At 40.1% G+C, this 18,054-nt stretch overlaps 2 protein-coding genes across 3 annotated transcripts; both read left to right on the plus strand.

Annotated features, from left to right (window-relative positions):
• Nucleotides 1-296: 296 nt before the first annotated feature.
• On the plus strand, nt 297-11,612 carry slu7 (SLU7 homolog, splicing factor). Of its 2 annotated transcripts, none has more exons than XM_047354192.1 (15): nt 297-446; nt 632-806; nt 5,277-5,430; nt 5,505-5,585; nt 5,699-5,863; nt 7,016-7,081; nt 7,173-7,304; nt 7,459-7,556; nt 7,641-7,708; nt 7,990-8,129; nt 8,479-8,640; nt 8,744-8,845; nt 10,542-10,622; nt 10,704-10,823; nt 10,917-11,612. In XM_047354192.1, exons 2-15 carry the CDS (start codon nt 658-660, stop codon nt 11,094-11,096), a joined length of 1,698 nt encoding a protein of 565 aa, XP_047210148.1. In that variant the 5' UTR covers nt 297-446; nt 632-657; the 3' UTR covers nt 11,097-11,612. The 2 variants fall into 2 exon arrangements, with proteins under 2 accessions (XP_047210148.1, XP_047210150.1); XM_047354194.1 differs by having other exon boundaries at nt 10,545-10,622.
• Nucleotides 11,613-11,763: 151 nt separating this feature from the next.
• c1qtnf2 (C1q and TNF related 2) lies at nt 11,764-17,368 on the plus strand. The gene is made up of 3 exons (XM_047354195.1): nt 11,764-13,526; nt 13,813-14,070; nt 15,830-17,368. The coding sequence occupies exons 1-3, from the start codon at nt 13,499-13,501 to the stop codon at nt 16,468-16,470; spliced, it is 927 nt and encodes a 308-aa protein (XP_047210151.1). The 5' UTR covers nt 11,764-13,498; the 3' UTR covers nt 16,471-17,368.
• The last annotated feature ends 686 nt before the right edge of the window (nt 17,369-18,054 follow it).

An 18,054-nucleotide genomic window follows, 5' to 3' on the forward strand; every position in this document is an offset into this window, starting at 1 on the left:
GTTACAATGCTTGTACTTTTTAATTAGAGTAGTCATGCTGTTTAACCTAAATGGGCCTTTGTATTCATTCAAATAAAAACTGGAAATATGAACTAGCAAAGTATAATTCTCAGCAGAAGGGGCTGATCTTGATACAGCATAGAGCTGAGAGGGAGCTCAGTGGACAGAGGTTCAGTTAAATAAAACAAACAGGATTTAAAAGAAAAATAATGTATAGAAATAAATATGTAAAATGGTTTTACGTTTTCTGGATGTAAACAGTCTCTGAATTAGCGACTCCACGCCAGATGGCGGCGTTAATGAACCAATTAAAGTGACAAGAAGAAGAAGAAGAAAAAGAACATGGCGACGACGTCGTTTTGACCAAAACACCTAAAACAAAGTCCAAAAAGAGGCAAAATACGACAGAAATATCAGCTGCCTAAACATTCTTCGTTCTTATTAACGTAAGTAACAGTACATCATCTTAAAAGAAAGTTACGTGAATATTCATCTCACATTAACTCGTAAACATGTTAGCGAGCTAAATGCTCTGCTCTTGGTTGAAATAAACATTCAGTGCTGGTCCAACTAGATTTGTGGATCAAACGGAACACATTATGTAGAACTATTTTGTCCGTTTGATGTGTAGGTGGTTTAACTAGAAGAGATCCAATCATGACCGAGGAGACCAGTGCCAGTTCGGAGGGGATCGTGGGTCTGGATGAGCCCAAGAAGATGACCAGGGAGGACTGGAGGAAGAAGAAGGAGTTGGAGGAGCAGAGGAAGCTGGGAAACGCTCCAGCTGAGGTGGACGAAGAGGGAAAGTAAGTACACCCGGATGTACACTTATCATGCATAACATTATGACCATTAACACTGGTTGTTTCTTCATCATGGCAGCTGTTAGTGGGATATACAGGTCCTTCTCAAAATATTAGCATATTGTGATAAAGTTCATTATTTTCCATAATGTAATGATAAAAATTTAACATTCATATATTTTAGATTTATTGCACACTAACTGAAATATTTCAGGTCTTTTATTGTCTTAATATGGATGATTTTGGCATACAGCTCATGAAAACCCAAAATTCCTATCTCACAAAATTAGCATATTTCATCCGACCAATAAAAGAAAAGTGTTTTTAATACAAAAAACGTCAACCTTCAAATAATCATGTACAGTTATGCACTCAATACTTGGTCGGGAATCCTTTTGCAGAAATGACTGCTTCAATGCGGCGTGGCATGGAGGCAATCAGCCTGTGGCACTGCTGAGGTCTTATGGAGGCCCAGGATGCTTCGATAGCGGCCTTTAGCTCATCCAGAGTGTTGGGTCTTGTGTCTCTCAACGTTCTCTTCACAATATCCCACAGATTCTCTATGGGGTTCAGGTCAGGAGAGTTGGCAGGCCAATTGAGCACAGTGATACCATGGTCAGTAAACCATTTACCAGTGGTTTTGGCACTGTGAGCAGGTGCCAGGTCGTGCTGAAAAATGAAATCTTCATCTCCATAAAGCTTTTCAGCAGATGGAAGCATGAAGTGCTCCAAAATCTCCTGATAGCTAGCTGCATTGACCCTGCCCTTGATAAAACACAGTGGACCAACACCAGCAGCTGACACGGCACCCCAGACCATCACTGATTGTGGGTACTTGACACTGGACTTCTGGCATTTTGGCATTTCCTTCTCCCCAGTCTTCCTCCAGACTCTGGCACCTTGATTTCCGAATGACATGCAGAATTTGCTTTCATCCGAAAAAAGTACTTTGGACCACTGAGCAACAGTCCAGTGCTGCTTCTCTGTAGCCCAGGTCAGGCGCTTCTGCCGCTGTTTCTGGTTCAAAAGTGGCTTGACCTGGGGAATGCGGCACCTGTACCCCATTTCTTGCACACGCCTGTGCACGGTGGCTTTGGATGTTTCTACTCCAGACTCAGTCCACTTCTTCTGCAGGTCCCCCAAGGTCTGGAATCGGCCCTTCTCCACAATCTTCCTCAGGGTCCGGTCACCTCTTCTCGTTGTGCAGCGTTTTCTGCCACACTTTTTCCTTCCCACAGACTTCCCACTGAGGTGCCTTGATACAGCACTCTGGGAACAGCCTATTCGTTCAGAAATTTCTTTCTGTGTCTTACCCTCTTGCTTGAGGGTGTCAATAGTGGCCTTCTGGACAGCAGTCAGGTCGGCAGTCTTACCCATGATTGGGGTTTTGAGTGATGAACCAGGCTGGGAGTTTTAAAGGCCTCAGGAATCTTTTGCAGGTGTTTAGAGTTAACTCGTTGATTCAGATGATTAGGTTCATAGCTCGTTTAGAGACCCTTTTAATGATATGCTAATTTTGTGAGATAGAAATTCTGGGTTTTCATGAGCTGTATGCCAAAATCATCCGTATTAAGACAATAAAAGACCTGAAATATTTCAGTTCGTGTGCAATGAATCTAAAATATATGAATGTTGAATTTTCATCATTACATTATGAAAAATAATGAACTTTATCACAATATGCTAATATTTTGAGAAGGACCTGTATATTGTAGCAGGTAACATCTGTGTACTGAAAGTAAACGTGATAAGCAGGAAAATAAGCATGTATAAGGGTTGGAGTACCAAGTTGAGGTTTAAACATGGTTTATAGTCCTTTGTCTAACAATAATGGCTGCAAATTCCAGTCTGGTTTCCAACCTCTACATAGTACAAAAACAGCAATGGTTCAAATTTTTAACCAACTTCCTTACAGCTGCTGATTCTGAACCTGTTAGCCGTCCTCACGCTTCTGTTGACTGCAGCCTCACACAGTATCTTCCCTACTGAACTCCTTGACACATTAGCTTCTATGGATATCTGTGGCATACCCGTTAAAGTGGTTAAAATATTTTCTCCTCACATTTAGATCAAAGACATTAAATCTAGGCCAGCTCTAATCACTAACATGGTTTCTTAGGGTTTCTGTCTGGTGGTTATTTCTGTTTGTTATACATCCAGGGGATACGGGAAGTACACACCTGCTGCTTCCATAAGTTTTAGCAGCCTCTGTAAAGGCAAGAATTTTAGATGATGCCAAGGAAATGTGACATCATCGGTGACCTCAGAGAAGCACCCTAATCTGTGAAGGATTTTAAAGCCAGTTTGTAAATAATTTTTAATTAATCTACAGTGAGAAATATCACTGCAAATTGGAAAACATTCGAGGCAGTTCCCAGGCTTCTCAGGAAGGGGATTGTGAGTATATTCAACCTAAGGCCAAACTGTGCAATGCTAAAAATAAACAAGCAAGCACAGTATTGCTGTGACCCAGTCCAGACCTCAGCCGGATGAAGTGCTATGGTGGGACCTTAAGAAAGCCGCGCAGAAGCAAATGTGTGCAAACCTCACTGAACTGTAGCAATTGTGTAGAGAAACGGGGGCCAGAAGTCTTCCACATTGACACGAAAGTCTTAGAAAGTCATACAAAAAGTGGCTATTTAGTTTTTTTACATGACTATGACATATCCCTTCATTTAAACTGTGTTGTATACCAGGAACCAGTACTCTGTGTGGATCAGGATTTTGGTTGAATGTGTGATAGCAATAAGTTCACCATAATAAGTCCTGATATACTTAATCTCCTTTGTAACTGTGCATCAGTCTTGTGTTAATGTTTTAAGCTTTTGAGCTGTGTGTGCTGATGGTCTTCATTCAACTTGTTTTTGTCTCATGACTATAGCTGCTTGATTGTATTTTCTTTAAATGTGATTGGAGCTTTAACTGGTATGTGGATGACACTGAACCAGTTTTGCCTCCACGTCCATCCCTACCCAACCAACTCCTTCCCTCTCTGGTTATTTGAATGTGATTAAAGCTGTGGTCTCCACAAGGTTTCTCAAATTTTAACAGTGATAAAACATCAGTTTGTTCCAAAGTAGAGAGCTTTCTCATATTAATAACTTAGCTATTTCCCCTCAAATTAAAAGCTTCTATCTTATACAGCTCACATGAATTATGTCACTTATACCTCTTTTCTATGGGCTCTACTTAGCCTGGCTCCACTCCACTCAACCCGTGTTGCGAGCGTTTCCATTACTGTTTTTTTCCTTACCGGTACTTGCTTTTTTATGGTCCCTGTTCCTGAGCATGTATGACTGAATAAAGGCTACATGTGACATGAACAGACTACTGTTCACTGATTCACTTGCCATGGGACCAGGAGAATCAAGAAGGTTTTCGCTGAGGTAGCGCAGGGAAAAGTTAATGAAACTCAAGAGCGAACACAACAATATTAAGGACCACAATGGCTGGAGCGGGTCAAGCCGAAATATAATTTGACTTTTTACAAATCATGAACCATGCCTGAAGGCTGAAAGAAAAGAGAAAGGACACATCAGCCTTCTGAATTACACGCAGATGGGGCGCTGTTTTTAATAACATCCTAAATCAGCTGATCACGCGTAAAACCAGCTGTTCAGACGCACGAACGTTTCCGAAAACACACAAATGCAATAGTCCATATAGAAAATAGAAAGTAAATCCTCCTGCGATCTCACCGTTCGATATCTCTTAGAAACCAAATTAAAAAACATAAAAGAAGTCCAGCAAAAGTCTTTGTTTTCGCTCACAAGCGCTCAAAAATTACTTTAAAGTGACAATGTCAAACAGTAATATGCTACACTGCTGGCTGGGGCTTCAAGCTGTAACTCCAGCCGTTAAGTCAATAAAAAGGTGGAGCGTGTGGAGCTGGTACCATCAATGGTTTGCTTCCATATCTATAAATGGTCTTTTCCCATCTTTCAGACCCTGCTCTTTCATACTGGTTTGGTTTCATCTGGATTTAAATTCTAACGTCACTATTATACCAGAACTTCTTCTGCTGACTATTTTTACTCTTGTTCTTAAAACGGCTTCCTGTTCCAAATCAAAAAGCCTGCTTCTCATCTCTAGGGCCTTCATAGCTCAGATAATCTACCTCTGTGTACTGTATTGCGCTCCCAGGTTCTCCTCATCTGTTCACTTCACTGTTCCTCTGTCCGACTGTCATGGGAAGTAGAAGATTCATTGCCCCACATCTGCAAGTCCCTGTCACCAAATATGCACATTGACTCTATCTAATAGGCTTTAAAAACAAATAAGTTTAAACTAGTTTGATTCTTTTTGGCTCCGTTCCCTCTGTTCGATAATGGTGTTGTTTTTAATGACAGTTTGTTTACTTTTTTCTTTTTTAGTTTTCTGCCTTCCTTTTTAAAAGGACCGTAGGTGTTTTAAAAGTCGCTTATAAATGAAATGTATAACTATTAACTGGGGGTCCTTTTTCCTCTCCACCAGGGACATAAACCCCCACATTCCTCAGTACATTTCATCAGTGCCGTGGTACATCGACCCGTCCAAGAGACCCACACTAAAGCATCAGAGACCACAGGATGAAAAGCAGCCGCTGTTCTCATCCATTGGAGAGTGGTACAAAAGAGGAGTGCAGGAGGTAAGTATGAATCAGATACTGATGTTCCTGCAAGTTGGTTTTCATGTATTTATATCTCTTTTGACTTTGCACAGAATGCTATTACAACTAAATACCGCAAAGGCGCATGTGAAAACTGTGGGGCTATGACACACAAGAAGAAAGACTGTATGGAGGTAAAACATGGAGGCTTTTTCTGAATTGTTTCCCTCTAAGGTTAAAATATTTCTCCCTTTTTTTTTCTTTTCTTTTTTTAATGAACATCCAAATGTCATTTGTGTTCCCTCAGCGACCCAGAAAAGTTGGAGCCAAATTCACTGGAACAGAGATAGCTCCAGATGAACACTCTCAGGTCCAGCTCGCGTTGGACTACGATGGAAAGCGGGATCGCTGGAATGGGTATGACCCCGAGGAGCATCAGCGCATTGTGGAGGAGTATGCCAAAGTAGATTTGGTAAGGCGTGCGTGAGGAAACTTTAAACCCGAAAACTTGCTCCTGCTTGTGAGAGGAGGAGACTTTGTCAGCCTTCAGGCCATGTTCGCAATATTAGCTTCAAATGACACAGCGCCTTGCCAAAGTATTCATTCCCCTTGGCAGTAATTAGCAATATGAGCATGGTTTAAAAACTAATTACAAGTAAGAAAATATGATGTGTTTAACCCCACCCGCGTCAATACTTGGTAGAACCATCTTTAAATGAAGTTCCAGCTGCAGGTCTTTTGGAGTATATGTCTCTCAGCTTTGTACACTTCACAAAATCACTCAGGTTCAGTCAGATTGGATAGAGAGTATCAGCGAACAGCAATTTTTAATTCTCAATCGTATTTAGTTCTGGACTTTAAATGGGTCATTCTGATGTATAAATAGACTTTGAGCTAGACTTGGACTGAATGTTTCGGGTCATTTTCGTGCTGAAAGACAAACGTCCACCCCAGTCTCAAGTCTTTGCGGCCATTTACTGGTTTTCTTCCAGGATTGCTCTGTCCATCCGGCTTCCCTTTCCCCTGATGAAGAACAGCATCTCCTCAGCATGATACTGCCACCATCGTGTTTCACAGCAGAGATATTCAGTATGATATGCGCTGTTAGTTTCCACATGTGCTGTAATGTTCAGTTTTGGTCTCGTCTGTCCAGAGCTTCGTCTTCTGCGTTTTCTGTGTCACCTAAGTGGGTTGTGGCAAACTGCAAATAAAATTTTGTCTCTTTCATCATTTGTTTCTTGCCCCTCTTCCTTAAAATAATGACTAATAGTCGCCCTGTCAACAGATTCTCCCACCTGAGCAGTGGATCTCTGTAGCTCCTCCAGAGATACCAGGGCTTGATCAGGTTTTTATTTATGGTTTTGCGACTTAAGGAGTCTGAGTGCATAGACATGCCAAACTAGAAACCCGGTTATTTTTGGAAACCATTCATAACTTTCCCTTTACTTAATAACCTTTAGATAATTTGCGTTGGTTTGTCACATGAAATCTCAGTAAAATGCATAAAAGTTTATGGCTGTAATGGGATAAAGCGTAAAATAGTTTAAGGGGTGGGAATACCTTTGCAAGGCTAGTGCATTATTTCATTCATCCGCAAAGCTGTGTTTTTGTTTTTGTCTGTTAGGCCAAAAGGACGTTGAAGGCTCAGAAACTTCAGGATGAGTTGGCTTCTGGGAAATTAGACCAAAGTGTAAGTGATCTGTCAGCCGACAGACAAGACTTTAGTTATTTCACGTTAATCCCGAGGATTTGTAAAAAGGTTTTTGTTTCTCTCTGCATAGGAGCGCGAATATGACAGCGAAGACGAGGATGAGGACAAATATGCAGACGACATCGACATGCCGGGTCAGAACTTTGACTCGAAGCGACGCATCACAGTGAGGAATCTGCGTATCCGAGAGGACACAGCTAAAGTAAGAGGCAGAAGAACTGAGAATTGATATTTGCAGTCCAGCGATGGCAGTCTTTACTGATAATGTCCATTCTTGAAGAGCTGAAGTTCAAGGTTCAGATCAAATCAAACTCAGAATTTTGATCAACTGAACTCTGCGTCTCTGTCACCTGCAGTACTTGAGAAATCTGGATCCAAATTCAGCTTACTATGATCCAAAGACCCGAGCTATGAGAGAGAACCCGTACTCCAACACTGGCATGAACACTGATGAGTGAGTGTTGGTTTGTATTTTCTGAGTAACCTGCTTTTCACAGGCTTACGCCGAAACAGTCTCAAACTTTGGTTTGTCTTACAGGGTGGGCTATGCTGGAGACAACTTCGCTCGCTACTCCGGGGACACCATCTCCATGGCTCAAACACAGTGCAAGTCCAGCATTATTCCACTCAGCACCTCTTATTTACTTGTGTGGGAATTTGACTGAAGAAGTTAATTTAATAACTCATAAGGAGGAGAACCAGGTCATATTTGTGACATCTTTCACATCTAGTGATGCACAGATTGACCAGTGATTGTCACATTTTCTTGATTTTTGTGGCCTGCTTCAGATGAAGGCCGGTTATGATCAGCAGCTGGAGACGTCCCAGTCACTGTGAGGAGATGTGGTTCATGTGTTCCTGTAATAATTGCTTCTCTGTTGTGACAGTGTTTGCTTGGGAGGCTTACGAGAGAGGCTCCGAGGTCCATCTTCAGGCTGACCCCACCAAACTTGAGCTGCTTCATCGTTCCTTCAAAGTCAAAAAGGAGGACTTTAAAGAGGAACAGAGAGAGAGCATCCTGGAGAAGGTACGCTTGTTCATCAGACTGTTTTAATTGTTAGTCAAAGTGTCTTTTATGATGTTTTCTTTCTGCTTTTCTGTGCAAATGCAACAGCAGCTACATTTTACTTTAAGGACAGCAAGTGGGTCGCTGGTAGAGCATGGACACCATATAGTCCTCAGTGCTGCTGTCCCAGATTTCTTCTCTCTCTGCCCTTCTTCCTGTAAAGCTAATAAAGGCCACCGGTGGCACAAAATCCTAAGCAAATACAATAAACGATACTTTGAAAGAGTATTTAATGTATAGATGAAGTTATTTAAAAATGCTTATACTAAAACGTAACTTTTTTCGCTTCTTTTCCGTCGTGTGTCATCAGTATGGAGGTCAGGAGCACTTGGACGCACCGCCGCGGGAGTTGCTTTTGGCGCAGACTGAGGATTACGTGGAGTACTCCCGTCACGGCGCTGTGCTGAAGGGACTTGAGAAGGCTGTCGCCCGCTCCAAATACGAGGAGGATGTCCTTATCAACAACCACTCTGTGAGGGCAATAGACAAATAGCTGCTTTCAATGATTTGCTGTTTTTTTGTTTTTTTTTTTGTTCCGCCGTTTTTCAATATTCCTTTGAATTGTTTCTCCGTAGTGCATATGGGGCTCCTACTGGAAGGATGGCTACTGGGGATACAAGTGTTGCCAGTCATTGGTCAAGCAGAGTTACTGCACGGGACAAGCAGGAATTCAAACGGTAAGTAATGATGCAAAAAGTTGTTTTATTTCAGTAATTCACTTCAGAAGCTGAAACTCTCCTACATAGATTCACTCCCTACAGAGTGATATATTTTTGTTTACTTAATATTAAGTTTATTTTGATGATCACTGGTTACAGTTGATGAAAATACATATCCTGTTTCTCAGAACATTTAAATTATTATTTAAATAAATGTTTTATCGGAGACACAATCATGAGGGCGATTGCAGAATTAAGTTGTCCAGCAAACAGTTTCTGACACCCTCCACAAGGAGGGCAAGTTACAAAAGCTCATTGGGAAGGAAGCTGGCTGTTCACAGACTACTGCGTCAAAGCATGTTACTGAAAATTAAGTGGTAGGAAAAAATGCACAAGCAACATAGATAACCGCAGCTTAGAGAGTATTTTGAAGCAACGCCTACTGAAGGTGGATTGACAAGGAGTGGACTGTGGCTCCAGTCAGAGTCACTGCACTCTGGTGGATCCACACCATGGCCTATGACTGTTGTAGTCCTTGTGGAAATGCCACTCCAGAACCAGAGACATCAGTTGCTTGTTGTCCTAATTCCTCTTTTCTGATCAAAGTAAATTTGCCATTTAATTTGGAAATCAAGGTCCCAGAGTCTGGAGGAAGAGTGGAGAGGCACAGAATGCCATCTGCTTGAGGTTCCCACAGTTAGTGATAATGTGGTTAGCCATGTTTGCTGGTGTTGGACCACCGTGTTTTATCAAGGCGCAACCGTCCCTACCTGGACATTTTAAAGTAGTTCATGCTTCCTGCTGCTGGCAAACTTTATGGAGATCCCAGCAGGACGTGCTACCTTCCCACACTGTCAAAGGTACCAAAACCAGCTTAAAGGCCATGGTTTCACGGTGCTTGATTGATCAGCAAACTGGCCTGACCTGAACTCAAAAGAGATTGTGTTGTGAAGAGGAAGATGAGACACCTGAGCAGAACCACAGACTGATCGCCTCCATGCCAAAAACTATTTCTATCATGGGAGAAGAAGTGGAGGTGGTGGAGGAGTATAAATACCTCGGTGTTCACCTGGACAACAGACTAGAGTGGAGATGCAACTGTGAAGCCATCTACAAGAAGGGACAGAGCAGACTGTACTTCTTGAGGAAGCTTAGGTCCTTTGGTGTTTGCAGCAAGATGCTGCATATCTTCTATAAGTCTGTTGTGGAAAGTGTGATCTCTTCTACCATCATCTGCTGGGGAAGCAGCATCAGAGACTTAAAAAAGCTCAACAAGCTGATAAAAAAGGCTGGTTCTGTTCTGGGGACTCCTCTGGAACCTCTGGAGATCATTGTGGAAAGAAGGATTCTTCATAAAATGAAGAACATTATGGAGAACCCTGAGCATCCTCTTCATCAGACTGTCCTACAACAACAGAGTGTCATTTAATTTCCCTTTGGGATTAATAAAGTATTTTTGAATTTTGAATTGAATTGAATTGAATTGAATGCCACGCCGCATTGACGCAGTAATTCATGGAAAAGGAGGCCCAACCAAGTATTTAGTGCTGATACTGTACAGTACATGGCCATTATTTTCTGTAGGCCCCCATTTCTGTTTTAGTAATCATTTGAATTACTAAAAATAATCTTTTTGATGTGTGTAAATATATACTGTGTCTAAAGCCTGTTACTAATAAAGTCTCCGACATTGTTCTTTTTCTTCCTTAAACAGCAGAGCACCTCAGACTGTGCTCCGTTTGAAGAGGGACTTCAGGAGCCCCAGGAAGAAGAACAGCCAAAGTCTTTGCTGGAAGTAAGCACCTGTCTTAGGTAGATCATTGTCCGTTATGCTGTACGTTTCTTTCTAATGCCGAGGGGTTTTTTTTATTGCCAGATTCATCAAGATAAGATGAAAGAGAAGAAGAAGAAAAGGAAGAATAAAAAGAACAAGAAACACAGCTCAGACAGCAGTGACTCGGAGGATGAAGAAAAGAAGAAGGAGAAGCTGAAGAAGGTAAAAGTGTTTGTTGTTGGGAAAAGGGTTTTGATGTCTGTGATTTGGCATTTTTATTTGTGACTAGACTCAGCTCCTCATATGTCCACCCAGGCCCTGGAAGCAGAGGACAAGCGAGTGAAGCACATAGACTCGTTGATGCAGCTGGATGAGAGGAAGAGGCCCTACTACAGCCTGCAGGAAGTTAAGGCGCCGACTGAGGAGGAGATGGAGGCCTTCCGCATGAAACGCAGCCGGCCGGATGATCCCATGGCTTCCTTCCTTGGACAATAACCTCATCCTAATCCCTGTTGGTTATCCTAAATGTTCTGCAAGGACTCCAACAGAGTTACAGCTTAGTTGGACCACAACCCTGTACAGTATTTGATTTTCATCTCTGGACTTTACAGCAAATTGCAGAGTTTTTTCCACAAACTGATGAATGCTTTTTACTATTAATATAGTTTTTCTGAAGTTAATGTGTTGTCTGGAAACATTGTATTTGGCTTATGTTCAACATCTAAAATAATCAAAAATTTGGAAAGAAAAAAACCCCCATTAACCTGCATTATGTGGACTTATGTGTGGCACTTGAACTGTTTTTAGACAAAACAGTTTGTATAAATGATCTAGTGTTGCATCACAACATGCACAGAATAGTAATATCAAAGTTTCACATGTGTACAGTTTGGTCACATCTTCTATGGGAATTTGCTATAACATTTTCATAAGTCATAGTAAAATAATGTACACCTTTTATAAATTGTAATGTTTTGAAGTTCAGGATAAAATAAAAAAAAATCCCCTGGGCTTTTGTAGGTTGTGAAATAATCTAGATCTAACTTCAAATGTAGAAAAATCAAAAACAGATTCCACACTGTCATTAAATGGAAATTAACCCAAATAAAATTGCTAAGTATAAAACGGTTAAGTACACCACATGGTTCAGGGGTGGGTGGTCATTATCAGAGCCTGATGATAAACTGAGGAGATAAGTCAATCAGGAACACTGATGTAGATGGGATCATTGTCCTGTTTTATAATCCAGTTTCAGAGCTTCAGCTGCTGGGACAGATGCTCTCACATTTGATTTTATATTATGGTAAACAGATGAGTTCAAGACCATTTCAGTTATGAAAGGTATAGAGATCAACAAAACATGCCCAGATCATCACCCCTCCACTACTATGCTTAACAAATGATATCGCTGCTTTGGTCTGATCTGTCCAAAAGACACGGTTCCAGAAGTCTTGGAAGTTTATCCAAATGTAACTTTTCAAATCAAAGTCTTGCTGCCATAAAGTTCTTCTATTCATGCTTTGTTTAATAAATAATAGCTCAGTGGAATATGTGTTAATTCTTGAGGTTAGCTGGAAGTAACTTTAGAAACTTGCTAACACCAGATCAGTTTTATTATGACCCGATATGTAAAACCCTGGAACTAGAAGTGGATATAATTTTTTTTCTCTAGGTTCTAGGTTGAACACAAAGCAAAACTGCTGCAGTTGCTCCTAAAATTACTTAACCTATGACTGTAAATTTGATTTATTGGCAAAATAGTTCAACTGCAGCTTCAAAGATTACATCAAACAAGAACTTTTTTTTCCTTCTGGCAGCATTCCTGAGGAATTCTGGCCCAATTCATTAGTATTCTTAGGTCGGCTTGTTGTAACCGCCACTTTAATCTCTTCCAGGACGTCCTCTGAAACAAAGCCCTGGTAAACTTTGTGATATTCTTCAGCTCCAGTGATGTTCCCAGGATTTTCTTAAATCCTTCTTTCCCTCTACACACCAGATCATCACTAAGCCACTGCCATGCCTCATTGCAGGCGTATGCTTCATTCCTCCCCTTCCAGACATACTGCTAATTCAAAGGCCACAAACACCACTGTTTTGATTTTTTGCTCCACAAACTTCCGTAGTTGCTATCACCAAGTCTTGCTGCAGGTCTTTTGCAGTCATTTGAGAGTTTTTTTGGCCACCTTCAACGTCAGGTATCTGGCGACAGGGGTTGAATAACTTTGCGACCACAGTGGTCATTGAAAATCGGGATAGTGTTGAATAATTTCCTTGTAGTATTTGTTTTAGTCGTTTAAACTGTTTGCGGGTGTCGTGTTTATTGCAGACACTTTAATTAAAAATGTTGAAAATAAACGTTATTTTCAGTGGGGTTTGAATAATCATAGTTTCATTACAATAAATGAGTACTATTATCAAGAACAATGTCAGTAAAAGACACCAGCAACATAGTAACCTTAATAAAACATCTGCCATATTATACTGATCACAATGCTGTCAAACTCAAGTCATTCCATCCCCCAAACTCCCACAAGTGTTTATTTACCTCTTCATGTTGCATTTTACTCAGTTCTGCAGACCGCCTTGTTCAGTTAGTATTGCACCTACAATTCCTCCATATTACTTGCTCATGATACGTGTTTGGGAGCAAGTGATGTCATTGCTTCGGCTGTGTAATCCTGGTGAACTGTCTTGAATTTAATGACATCATGCCAGAAGTATTTTTTGGGCCCAGCTGTTGCATAAACAGGGTGGATGTTTTGAGCTCTGGTTCTCTGGGTTGAGCAGCTTTCTGCAGAGCTCCTCTTGAAGAATATTCAATCACCAGTTTACTGAACATTCATGAAGGGAACCTGCTGCACCTTAATGCTGATAAAAAGGAGAGGCAGAGCTGAAAAATGACCCCGGGACATGATTTCTCAACCGGTGAGTTGTTTCTTTGTCTTTTTAAAGTGGCGGACATGCTCCACTTGTTAAATGCGATGTACACAGCAGCTAACTTCTACTCAGCCTTTAAATAATAGACTTCTCACAAAGGACTGGGGAAACTCTTTAGCTTTAAAGATGTGATTGCTTTAAAGTCTAGATTCTGTCATTACTTTCCTCTCCTAGAATATCTTGTTAATTCCATGTTTATCTCCTTGTATGCAAACCCAAATCAATTTGAATGCCTTTAATACTTCCTGTCCCTCATCTTGTTGTGCCTCTGCAGTGCCCACCATGCTCCAGATGTGTGTGATCGTCTATTTGCTCTCAGCTGCCGTCTCCCAGTCAACCAATTCTTCATCAAACAGAGGTCGTAATTTAACCATCCATTCCTCCCAGCTGGTTTGCAGTCTACCTGGCCCAGCAGGACCGCCGGGACACCCAGGAGCTCCTGGACCCACAGGGTCCGTGGGCCCTATGGGACCGCCAGGGTTGGATGGTCCAGATGGAAAAGATGGAGAAAAGGGAGAAAAAGGAGATGGAGGTAATTCTGTTCTCTTCTGTTAGGGTTAATCTGATGATGCAAAAATATAATTGTAATTTATTCTACATGCTAGTTTTGGAAAAATCACATTAAGCATCAATAAGCCTTAATTGATGGCACCAATAGTTATTCCGCCTTATTAAATAACTCTCAGGAAGTCTCAAAGATTTGCTACATAAGTCTTTGAGGCTCATATAGTTCTGGTTCTGAAGCGCGAGATCAATGTTTGATCAGACTACACTGATGAGGGGCTGCAGTTGGTAACACCGTTGCCATGCTTGGCGTGCATGTGTGGATTATCTCCGTGTACTTCGGCTTCCTCCCACAGTCCAACACTGACTGTTGGTTAATTGGCCTCTCTAAACTGTATTGTTTAGAGAGGTTGTATGTTATATTTATTTGTATACCTTTCAAGTCAAAAACAACTCTTAAAGCAAAGTCAGCTTAAAAAGTAATCCTTTTTCTAACTTATTTCAAATTATATAATAATATTTCAAAAGCAAATGTTGCATATGCAGAGTTGCTGAGTGATTATTGTGTTTTGGATGAAAAGCCTGTTCTTGTTTAACATTTGCATGCTCAAAGTTTGTTTTTACTGTGAACTGTCTTGAATCACCACAGGTCCAAACATATGCAAGTCTCACCTCGACCACATACTATTTGTGGCCATCAACAAACTTATTTGACCACTCATCTTGGTTTTTACGCACAGACAACACATTTTAGCAGGGTTTGAGTTGGAGGGATTCCAGACGCTCAATATTAGTCTGGTTTATCCGTTTATAATATAACTGTTAGTCATGCACACTACAGATCAAGGCAGTAAATAAGAATGGGGGAAAGCCATTGCTGAAGGTAAATCACAATATTTCCTATTTGCAGTTTAACACAGCCATATAGAAGATAACAAACATGTTCTGGTCAGATGAGACCAAAATCGAACTTTTTGTTCCAAATGCAAAATTCCATGTAAGGTGGTAAACTAACACTGCACATTTGCCCTCTTTGAAACATGGTGGTGTCAGTGTAATGCTGTGGGGGATGCTTTTCTTCAACAGGGACATAGTTGATGGGTTGATGGATGGAGCTGCCTACAGGACAATCCTGAAAGATAACCTTTTAGAAAAACCTGTTAGAAGCTATAAGACTTGAGACCCGGGTGGAGGTTCAGTTTCCAGCAGGACAACGACCCTGACCATACAGTCACAGCTACATTGGGAGAGTTACGATTACAGCATATTCATATTATTGAATGGTTCAATCAAAGTTTAGATCTAAATCCAATTGAGATTCTGTGGCAAATGACTGAGTTTGAGAAACATTAGAAAGAAGAAAATATCAGTGTCCAGATAAACATACCGAAAGACCTGAGGTTCTACAAAGGTTTCACTTTTGGGGCTGAATACAAATATATGCCACACTTTACAGATTTTTATTTTTAGAAGAATGTCCATTTATCGTTTTTCTTCCTCTTTAAAAGTAGGCACTAATTAGTGTTGGTCTATCACATAAAAAGTCTATGTGTGGTTGTACCATGACACAGTTTGATTAAAGGGGATAGGAGTACTACTGAAAGGTTCTGTAATCAATAATAAATGTTAGTTGAAAATTAGAAGGGGGAGCTCAAACTTTTGTATTTTCAAAAATACAGTTAAATCAAAAATAAAATTCATATAGACCCTAATCTTTTGAATAGAACTGTTGGCCTCTCTGGATCCTGTATTGTCTTGTCATCATGTTTTTTTGCATCTGTTTTTAGGTGATCCAGGTAGACCTGGGAACCCTGGCAAGCCAGGTGTGAAAGGCCGTGAAGGCTTTATTGGCAAGGCAGGACCTCGGGGCCTGAAGGGTCTGCGTGGACCACCAGGTGTGCCTGGAGGACAGGGACTAAAAGGAGAGTTGGGTGACAGGGGACTGCAAGGAGCTCCTGGTGGCTGTAACTGTGGCACGGCGGCTCGTTCAGCTTTCTCTGTGGCTATGACAAAGAGTTACCCAAAAGAGCGAATGCCAATCCGTTTCAGCCGGATCCTGCTGAATGAAGGGAATCATTACAATGCCAGCAGCGGGAAGTTTGTCTGTGAGATCCCTGGGGTCTATTATTTCACCTATGATATAACATTGGCCAATAAGCATCTGGCTATAGGACTGGTGCATAATGGTCAGTACAAGATCAAGACATTTGATGCCAACACGGGGAACCACGATGTGGCATCTGGATCTACTGTTCTCCGCCTAAAGCAATCAGATCAGGTCTGGCTGCAGATCTTCTACTCAGAGCAGAACGGACTCTTCTTCGACCCCTTCTGGACAGACAGCACCTTCACTGGGTTTCTCATTTACGCTGATCAGGAGTTTCTAAACGAGGCGGATAAAAAGGCAAATACTCAGGATGACAGTTGACATTGTAGTCCTAAATTTATCCTGTTTTATCAGCGGATTTATAAAAATAACTGCATTTCTTTAAAATATGTTGACACCAGGGGGCGTACAGGTAAAGAAAACAAACAAAAAGACTCAAACTAAAAAGGTTTATAGACTGCAATAGTAATGTGTCTAACTCCAGCGAAATTGCTAGAAATATTTACCAGAGTGTCTGGGTGCATTGATCACTTGTGTTTTTCTGCCAATCTATGTTTTTTTTTTTTTGCCAACCTCCGTAATTAGTCGTTTTTCCCCCTTTACAGAAATGTGCATTTCTGGGGGTTAGTGTAAATTATTTCATTTCAATAAAAGAGGAAAAACTATTGATGCACAAACAATGAGAAAATATATACCGACAATTTGCAGCTTAACCCTTGTTTATGAATTAAAACCATCGTACAAATTTTTAATATTTAGGATTAAGATCACAAGCATTTATGTAGTAGAACTGGGTAAATAAAGCAATAATTTTAGGAAGCAAGAGACACGTGTTGTATCTTAGACTTCTTCCTTGTTTTGTTTTTGTTTGTTTATTTTTGTTTTTGTTTTTATATAATTCTTGTGCTACATCAGTTATTGACCCTGGACCAAAAATGTGAATATATTGAAGAGATTATGCAAAATTAGGTTAGTTTAGGTTAGGTTGTCCTTTGCATCACACACGCAATCAGATATAATCTAATCTAGTTTTTCATATTTTTTCCCCAAAGATTTGATGTTAACTGAAACAAAAACAGCAACATATGATCTAAGCATCATTTTAAGATTTGTTTCAGTAGAGATTATGCTGTAGGAGTAGTTTGATGCCTTATGTCATTTATCAGAATTTGTAAAGCAATCTGGGGGAGTCAGAAATAAAATGTAGCATGTCTCATAATTTTGTTACTTTGCATGACCTTTGCAAATCATAAATTTACAGATTATTTCATTACAGTACAATTATTTATTTTAGATTTCACACTTTCTGTACGACAGTTCATGAAATAATTTAGATTGTCGCTTCTGCTGCCCAGTGAAACCTTATCCTAGGCCTTCAGAGAAAATAATTCAATAAATAAGTAAATTATGAAATGATTACCCAAATGTACCATGAAGTAGTTAAAATGAATTAATCATGTCTTGAATATATTATCAATTATCAAATAAATATGAATTTATGCATTTTTAATTTATTTATCAGTAAAGATTTGAAGTATTTAATTACATATTTCATGGGGGTATGTATATCCTGTATCATAAAATAAATATATAAATGAGAAAAACATTATTTGTGATTGAAAAATAATTAATTGAACTTTTAGTTAATACTTTTGAGATTTAATAATTTTTCTATACTTGTAATATATTTTTTAGATATTTTTATTGTTCGATTAATTTTTGGATATTTTTTTTTCACCAGTCTTCACATATTCATAGTTATATTTAATCCGTTATGTATTTATTTATTGAATTGTGGCACTTTTAAACCTGCTTCCTTTAGCGTAGGAAGCATGAAATAATTAAATACATACTAAAATACTAAATCATCACTACGTAATACTACAATAATTACATATGTTTTTA

The sequence above is a fragment of the Girardinichthys multiradiatus genome, chromosome 23, assembly GCF_021462225.1.
Source record: "Girardinichthys multiradiatus isolate DD_20200921_A chromosome 23, DD_fGirMul_XY1, whole genome shotgun sequence".
In the NCBI taxonomy this organism is placed as follows: Eukaryota; Metazoa; Chordata; class Actinopteri; order Cyprinodontiformes; family Goodeidae; genus Girardinichthys; species Girardinichthys multiradiatus.